The sequence below is a fragment of the Chrysochloris asiatica genome, unplaced genomic scaffold, assembly GCF_000296735.1.
Source record: "Chrysochloris asiatica unplaced genomic scaffold, ChrAsi1.0 scaffold00016, whole genome shotgun sequence".
NCBI classification, from domain to species: domain Eukaryota; kingdom Metazoa; phylum Chordata; class Mammalia; order Afrosoricida; family Chrysochloridae; genus Chrysochloris; species Chrysochloris asiatica.
In genome coordinates this window covers 4,544,071-4,553,406 of record NW_006408534.1, presented here as the reverse complement: position 1 = coordinate 4,553,406, position 9,336 = coordinate 4,544,071, and the positions used below count along the sequence as shown (strand labels likewise).

The 9,336-nt window shown below is 40.1% G+C and overlaps 1 protein-coding gene across 1 annotated transcript in view; it reads right to left on the bottom strand.

Annotated features, from left to right (window-relative positions):
* The window catches only part of NLRC4 (NLR family, CARD domain containing 4), a 47,380-nt gene that overhangs the window by 5,542 nt on the left and 32,502 nt on the right, over window positions 1-9,336 (bottom strand). The window contains exon 7 of the mRNA XM_006835275.1: window positions 8,564-8,731. Within this exon, the coding sequence (XP_006835338.1) occupies window positions 8,564-8,731 (168 nt within the window). The remainder of the gene's footprint in view (window positions 1-8,563; window positions 8,732-9,336) is intronic.

Genomic DNA, 9,336 nt, shown 5'->3' with positions numbered 1-9,336 from the left:
CATGGCAACAATTGTGAGGTTAGCCCAGGATTGGGCAGTGTTTCATTCTGTTGTGCATAAGGTCGCAGTGAGTTCGTACCAACTTGATGGCACCTAACAACAACAACATGTATCAAAGGGGGCAGTGAAGGCTCTGTGGTAGAATCCTTGCTTTCCACACAGTGCACCCAAGTTTGATTCCCAGCCAATGTGTCACATGCATCTCAAGTACAGCCACCACTCATCTGTCATAGGAGGATTACGTGTTGCTATGGTACTGGACAGAGTCCTGTTATGGCACTGTAGGATAAATACTGGTTCACAAAGTCAGTTTAAACCACAAGGTCAGCAATTCAAACCCACCAGCTGCTCCTCAGAAACCCTATATAGGGTTGCTATCAATCAGAACTGACTCAATGGCACTTAACAACAATAACAATTATACTGGGCAGGTTTCAGTGGAGCTTCTAGATGAAGACAGAGTAGGAAGAAAGGTCTGGTGATCTACTTTGAAAAAAATCAGCCAAGGAAAACCCTATGGATCTTAATGACATGATCCTGTTGTGCATGTGGAAACTAACAATACCAACAACTCTGTACCAGAGAGTATCTGGATGCTGGAGATATGTAACAGGACGACATGGTCCTTGTTCCATTAGGCTTACAATATAGTGTGAAAAATAACATTATATAGTAATTGGGTGACAGACCATGTGCTAGGTCATGGTGCTGCTCTGGAGTATAAGAAGGCTACATGACTTCCGTTTCTACGTTATTCCTGGAACAATGGCCTTTAGGTTTGGTGGTAGTGGTGGATATGTGCCATGGAGTCAGTTCCGACTCATAGCGACCCTGTACAGGTTTTCCGAGGCTGTAAACCTTTATGGGAGCAGAAAGCCTCATCTTTCTCCCGCAGAACAGCTGGTCATTTCGAACTGCTGACCTTGTGGTTCGCAGCCCAATTTGTAACCACTACCCTTGGGTTTATATGCCCCAAAATGATAACTAGAGAATCCTTTTCAGGAGAAATTAAAACTGCCTTCAAGAAAAGTTCCTACCATAATAAAAACCTTAAAAAAAGAAGAAATTTACAAAAGGAAGACTATACCATGCTCCTTGATAGGAAGACTTAACATTGTGAAAAAGTCAATATTACCCAAAGCGATCTACACATATAATGCAATCCCAATTCAAATTCCAATGACATTCTTTAGAGAGAAGGAAAAAACTATTACAAACTTTATATGGAAAGGAAAGAGACCCAGGATAAACAAAGCACTGCTTAAGAAGAAGAACAAGGTTGGAGGCCTCTCACTCCCTGATTTCAAAATCTACTACATGGCTACAGTGCTCAAAACAGCCTGGTACTGTAACAATGAAGGGAACATAGATCAATGGAACAGAATCAAGAATACAGAAATTAACCCACCAACATACAGCAGCCAACTGATCTTTGACAAAGGGCCAGAATACACTGAGTGGGGAAGACATAGTCTCTTCAACAGATGGTGCTGGCAGAAATGGAAATGAGTATACAAAAGATTGAAACAAGATCTCACACCATGTACAACTCAGCATGGATTAAAGACCTAAATGTGAATCCTGGAATTATACAGGTCATCAGTGAAAAAATAGGGACAAATTTAGGGACTCTAATCCTGGGAACACCGACTAAGAAACATTGTGAAAATTACACAAACAAAAGAAGACAAAATAGATGATTGGGACGTTCTAAAAGTTAGAAACTTATGTGCATCAAAGGATTTCACCAAAAAGAGTACAAAGGGAGCCCACAGAATGGGAAAAATCTTATGCAATGATATATCAGACAAGGGACTACTAATTTCTAAAATCTACAGGAAACTACAACACCTCTACAAGGAAAAGACAAAGTAGCCCAATTAAAAAATAGGTACAGGACATGAACAGACACTTCACCAAAGAAGACATCCGGGCAGCCAAAAAACATATGAAGAAATGTTCACGATCATTAGCCATTAGAGAGATGCAAATCAAAACAACAGGGAGATATCATCTCACACCAGCAATAACAGCGAAGTTCAAAAATGCAGAGGACTGAATACAGAAAAATACTGTTAACTGATGGTACATGGAGGGGATTATAATCATTGTAATGAAACAAGGTATGTGATTTGTTGAATGTAAAACTGATAATCTGTCCTGTAAACTTTCACTCAATCCACAATAAGAACCTTAAAAAGAGAGAGAGAAAAAAAAGATGGTAATAACAAAAGAAAAAGAACAATTGAGGAATAAGAAAGAGCTCTTGGAAGATTAAAATATGACCACGGAATGATAGGGCCCTAGAGTTTCTAGAACTTGAGTAGGGGCTATGTTCGCTCACTTTTTGAAGACAGGCTAGACAATGGAATGAATATTTAATTTGAAACTTCACATTTTTGGTCTTTGGTCTTTGGTAGAAAATGTAAAACTGAAAGTGAAAATTGAGCTAGTAATGATTTTTGTCTAGTTGCCGCAGATTGCTAATGGACTAGAACCAAAAATTCTGGAATCATAAGCAAAAAAAAAGTCAAATGAAAGTTGTAAGATTGAATGTAGTCTCCTCTGAGGGAATAACACAAAAAGGCAGAGAGCATAGGACTGAACTCTAGGGAACACACTTCTTGTTAAGTGCCATTGAGTCGGTTCCAACGCACAGCGCCCCTATATAGAGTTTCCAAGGAGTGGCTAGTGAGTTTAAATCACCAACCTTTTGGTGTAAAGGACTTTGCAGTCCAGCGCATTAGCCCACAGCACCACACCCGGACTCCTAGGGAACACTCCTAGGGAACACTGGAAGCACTTAATATCTGTGTATAGGAACTGCTCCTTGTAAAGGAGGCTGAGAAGTAGCCATTTTTTCACAACGTATCCTGGGTTCGTACTATCAACATATTCTGCCGTAAATCACCTGACTGAAGCAGCGTGTGTCAGGTTGCTGCACTGTGCACCTATTGTTTCTCCCGTTTCTGTGTGGTTCCTAAATTAGTCACTGTGGGCAGCCTACACTTAAGAGATTGGGAAGGTAGGCTTTCTCTTCTCATCGGTAGAGTATTTACATAATTTATTTGAACCATAGTAATACAATAGTTAAACATTTGGGTAAGTGCTTGTTATGTGCTGTGGAGTCAGTTCCGACTCATAGGGTTTCTGAGGCTGTAAATCTTTACGGGAGCAGAAAGCCTCATCTGTCTTCCATGGAAGAGCTGGTATTTTCAAACTGCTGACCCTAAGGTTAGCGGCCGGTTTCGTAATCGCTACGCTACCAGAGCCTACGCTACCAGAGCTCCTTGGCTAAGTGCTTAACAGTTGGAAACTACCCAGCTGCTCCACATGAGAAACACCTGGTGATTTGCTCCTGTAAGTCAACCTAAGAAATCCTATAGGGCAATTCTGCGCTGTCACATGGGGTCACCAGGATTTGGATTCAACTTGATGGTACCTAACAAGAACAACAACAAAATATATATGTATGCATTTAAAGCATTTTCTTTATGGCAATAGAAGATGCACTATTTTTATATTTCCTGCCTGAATCCTAGAATCAACCATTTCTCCTAACAGCCTTATTCTTTTTTATTTAAAATCAAGCTACTGTGAGGCCTTTGCTTCTAGAAGCTCTTAGCTGAGAGAACAAGGAAATAGATGTGTGTAGATTAACTTTCTATATAGACATTTCCACATGTAGCCATTGTACATTTATATGGAGCTCGCATTTTTTCATACTAATGTCTCCAAGTCAAATGCATACTTGTCTACATTCCGCTTCAATAGTAAGAAAATTTGCTCCCATTATTTGACACTGATTTGCTTAATTGTTCAATTCCACTGTTGTTGTTGTTGTTAAGTGCCGCCGAGTCGGTTCCGACCCATAGCGACCCTGTACAGGGTTTCCGAGGGTGTAAATCTTTACGGGAGTAGAAAGCCTCATCTTTCTCCCGCGGAGCAGCTGGTAGTTTTGAATTGCTGACCTTAAGGTTCACAGCCCGATCCGTAACCACTACGCACTGTACATGTATGTTATTGTTGTAAGTGCTGTTCAGTTAGTTCCGACTCATAGCGACCCTATATAGGGTTTCCATGGAATGGCTGGTGGGTTTTAACTGCAACCTTGTGGTTAGCAGTTCAGGGCTCACCCTACAGTGTCATATCTGGACTCAAAGTTGTTTATACAAGATTCCTGTGGTGTGGTGTTGTAGGATAAGCACTGGAATGCTAACCACAAGGTTGGAGGTTCAAACCTATCAGCTGTTCTCCAAAACCCTATGAAAGTTTACTGAGTTGGAACAAACTAAATGGTATTTAACAACAACAACACTCCTGTGGAATATAATTTTATTAACTAGAGTATAGTACTTATGCACAGTTTCTTTTGCCTTTAGTTTTACAGACTCTATTTATTTCCAAAGTTATTTAGGCCAGCACTTTTTTCCACCATCTGCCTTCACTAAGGCTGCTTCATACATTTGTAATTTAGTTAAATTGTTTGGTCGCATTCTTTATTCCATCTGGAAGCTCTCCAATCTCCCAAATACATTTTTTTTTTTTTTTTTAATTTTGCTTATGTGGTTCACTCTTTGTGCTGTGAAGTTTATGAGTTTTGGCAAATGAATCGTTTCACATAGCCACAAGGACGGTATCATACAGAATAGCTGCACTGCTCTAAAAAACCGCTTGTGACCTACCTATTCAATCCTTCTTCCCTTAACCTCACATCTCTGGCAAATACTGATAGTTTTGACTTTGGAATTATGCAATATGCAGCCTTTTCAGACTTATTCCTTTCATTTAGTGATATGCATTTAAAGTTCATCCATGTTTTTTATGGTTTGTAGTTCATTTCTTTATATCACCAAATAACATCCCATTGTATGGATATCCCAAAGTTTATCCATTCATCGATTGAAGGGTCTCTTAGTAGCCGTCAGTTTTTGGCAGTTATGAGTAAAATAGCTATAAACATCTGTGTGCTTATGTCTCTAATTAGTTAAATTACTTATGACACTCTTTTTCTTGATCAGCATTGCTTGAATTTTGTCTGCTTTGTTACTCTTTTTAAAGAATCAACTTTAAGTCTTGTTAATTTAACTCTACCCTAATTGTACATAGTTTTGTTTTCTAGTTCATTGATTTCTACTGTTGGGCAGATTAACTTGAAGTTTACTTGATTTTTCTTTTCTTTGGTTTTTAAACTAGAAATGTAACTCACTGGTTTTCAGTAATTTTTCGTTTATAATATAGGTATTTATGGCTATGAGTATGCCCTTCAAGATGTGCTTTGCTGAATGCCACAGGTTTGGGTATATGGGGTATTCTTAGCATTTGGTTCAAAATATTTTTGTTCAAACTTGTTCATATGAATTCAACACATACCTATCTGCCAAACTGTTTTCCCCAGTAGCCTGGATATAGCTGCAGAAAAGGTAGAGAACGAGGGACAATCTAGGCTTGGGTTTGTGCCAGGAAGGTACACTCCAACTGCTATATCTCATTTCATACCTCACATCCCATGGCTCATTTCCCCCCTGCATCTCAGTAGGTAATCTCTCTTTAATTAGAGACTGCCTCTCTCATTACACTTTCTTTGTCTCACTATTGCATCTATTATACATATCCATCACTAAATGCCACTGCCTAAAATGACTTGTGTGATACTATGGACCATGAAAGTTTCAGCTATTGAGAAGAAGAGTACGTGCAAGGATGGATGATGGAATCTAAACTGGGTGGGCAGGGAAGTCAAGATAAAAGGTGGCTGAAAAATCGGTAGAATATTGGACTCAGTGGAATAAAAGAAAAGTTGGGCTCAATGAAGTAAAAGACCTGGTGATTAGGAGTCATTAGGTAGGTAAGGTAGAAACATGAGGGGCCTTCACAAATTTGTGGGGACACTCTGTTGTCTTTTCATTCCATTTTCCATAAACTTTTTGAAGCCCCTTTATATAGGAGATAAAGAGATTATGGCTTGAGAATCAAGTCTGAATTTAATATCTCAGAGAAAGGAGAGTTTTAAGTCAATTACACAATTCAGTTGGAGTGAGTGGGTGAGGGAAAGTGGGAGGGCAGGCTATTGAAGAGGAAGGTGTGGCTTGTTGGCTGAGTAATTTCACATGGTGGATGCCTGGTGAGGGCCTCTAGAAAGACAGAAGCTGAAGGTAAGGAATTCTGAAAGCCAGGTACAAAAGATTATAGTGATAAAGAAAAGACAACAAAAAGTTCATAGCTGACAGCAATGAGAAGAGACAGCAAATGATTCAGTTCAATGGCCTAGGCCTTGTGGAAGTAGGGATTTTTTTATGGGCTGACAGAAGAGTGGGCTGGATGGACAGGGTAAATGAAGGCGGACTTGGCCTTTCCTTTATACACCAAGAGATATAGAAAAAAACGAGAGAGACAGAGGCTGAAAAGTGATGATTTCACATGGCTCTGACGGGAGCCAGTTTTCCGCTAAGGTTGTTCCTGTGTGCGGTCCAGTCCGTTCTTGACTCATAACCACCCCGTATAGGGTTTCTGAGGAGTGACTGGTGGGTTTGAACTGTGACTTTGCAGTTAGTAGCCAGTTCTTATCCTACAGAGCCGCACCAGGGCTCCCAGTTAAACTTATTGTTGTTGTTAAGTGTCATCCAGTCAATTCTGACCCATAGCGACCTTGTATAGGGTTTCCAAGGAGCAGCGGGTGAGCTTGAACCTCTGACCTTACAGTTCAGACTAGTTTGCAGTCTGACACATTAGCCCACAGCGCCACACCAGGACTCCTAGGAGGTGTCTAACACCTTTGGTAAAGAGTTTCATTTCTCCAAACTACCCCTACGTCTCCAGTGTATCTTAACCACCCTGTATCTCCTTACACACTAACTATCCCATGACAGCATTCATCCCTAAGTTTTACGTAGTCTTTATTTCATTTCACTTCTCATCTCTTATTACATACAGTCCGCATTGTATCATTCCATCTCGGGGTATACTGCATCTTGTCTGTCACACATACCATCACTAAATGGAGATGGAAATCCCCAAGCCAGGGAGATATTCTGGACCAGATCCAGGAAACTTCAGTTAGAAGCTTTCAACAGTTGTTTGGTTTTGATATTGGAAAGAGATTACAAAGTTATACTAGTGCATTTATATTTCTTGATGATAGAAAACAGCTTTTACTAATAGCAAAGATTTGAACATGTAGCTTATACCTAACAGCAAGTTGTGAATCTCCTGTAAGTTCGTTTGTTCATTCATGCAACAAACATGTATTGAGTACTCACTGTGGAATATATATTTAATATAAATACCAGTGGCTTGGACTTGTCCTTAAAGAACTCACACTGGGACAGACAGATCTATGATCACACTCTCTAAATTCAAATGGTATTAGAATAAAAACCAAGTGCTTTCTGTACATAGTACAGAAAACCATTGTTTTTTAAATGCTGAATTGGATACAATAATATTGGAAAGATGCTTGGCATATCTACTAAAGTTAAACAGAAGCTTACTTTATAATCCAAATTGCACTCCTAGATAAATACCCAGTAGAAATGTGCCCAGATGTTCACCAAAAGACATGTCCAGTAGTAGTATTCATAGTATTAAAAAACAAGAAATTCTACAAATATCTACCAAGAGTAGAATGGTAAATCACTTATGGTAGATGCATATATACCATAAAACTGTGGTGACCGAGTGGCACAACAGTTAAGCACTTGACTGCTAACTAAAAGGTTGGTGGTTCAAATCCACTTGATGGCTTTGTGGAAAAAGACCTGGAAATCTATATAAAAACTATAGACAAGAAAACCCTATGGGAGCAGTTCTACACATAGGTTTGCTCTAATTTGGAATCTGGTTGACAGCACCCAACAACATATTCATACAACAGAATATTTCACAGCAAAAATAATGAATAAGCAAGCTACAGGACAAGCACTGGACCACATGCTCGCTTTGTTGAATGTAAAACTGATGATCTTCCCTGTAAACCTTCACTGAATTCATCATAAAAAGTTTTTTAAAAAATTGCCCATTGCCACTAAGTCAATCCTAACTCATGCTGACCCAAGAAGACAGAGTAGAAGTGGCCCACAGAATTTTCAATGTTGTAAATCTTTACGGAAGCAGACTGCCACATCTTTCACTCTGAGTCGCTGGTGGGTTTGATCCGCTGATCTTTTTGTTGGCAGCCAAGCACTTCAACAACTGCATCACCAGGGCTTCCCCAGAAGTATATGTTGTTATTAAGTACCATTAAGTTGGTTTCAACTCATAGTGACCCTATATAGGATTTCTGAGAAGTGGTTGTTAGGTTTGAACTGCTGACCTTGCTAATGAGTCCAGTTCTTACCCTTCAGCACTACATCAGGACCTCAGAGGTATAAGTTGTTACTAAGTGCTGTTAAGTTGGTTCTGACTCTTAGCGACCCTGTATAAAGTGTCCAAGGAGCAGCTGCTGGGTTTGAACCTTGAGATTCACAGTCCACTGCTGATCCTACAGCATCACACCAGGAGTCCAGAGTTACAAGAGCAGGGGCTGAAAAAATTAATAAAGTCATCTTAAGAACTTTGTACTTACCTAAAATTTTAATCTCTGAATCTGTAAGTCTCCAGTTTTTCAGTCCAAGTTTGACAAGCTGTGGGGCCTCTTCCAGCTGCTCCAATAGGCTGATCAGGTTCACTCGCACATCACACCACCAGGGCAGCATCAGGGCAGCTAGCCCTTCCAAGATGTTCAGCCTGCCAACTTGAAGAACAAGAAACAGTTCAGGGGTTGGATCCATCTTGAAATTGATGAGGATGAAGAGATGGGAGGGAAGGAATGATCTCTATGCTTAAAGGCTTTGTTGTTGTTAGGTGCCATTGAATTAGTACCAACTCATAGTGACCCTATGTGCAACAGAACGAAACATTGCCGGTCCTGGGCCAACCTCACAATTATTGCCACACTTGAGCCCATTGATGCTGCCACTTTGCCAATCCATCTCGCTGGGGGTCTTCCTCTTTTTCTCTGACCCTCAACCTTACCAAACATGATATCCTTCTCCAGTGACTTGTCCCTCCTGACAATATGTCCAAAGTATGAGAGACAAAGTTTGGCCATCCTGGCCTGCAAGGAGCACTCTGGCTGAACTTTTTCCAACACAGATCTTTTGGTTCTTTTGGCAGCCTGTGGCACTTTCAGTATTCTCCTCCAGCACCATAACTCAAATACACCAATTCTTCTATGGCCTTTCTTATTCACTGTCCAGCTTTCACATGCATATGAGGTTATTGAAAATACCATGGCTTGGGTCAGGCACACCTTATTTCTCAAGCTGACATCTTTGCTCTTCAACACTTTAAAAAGGT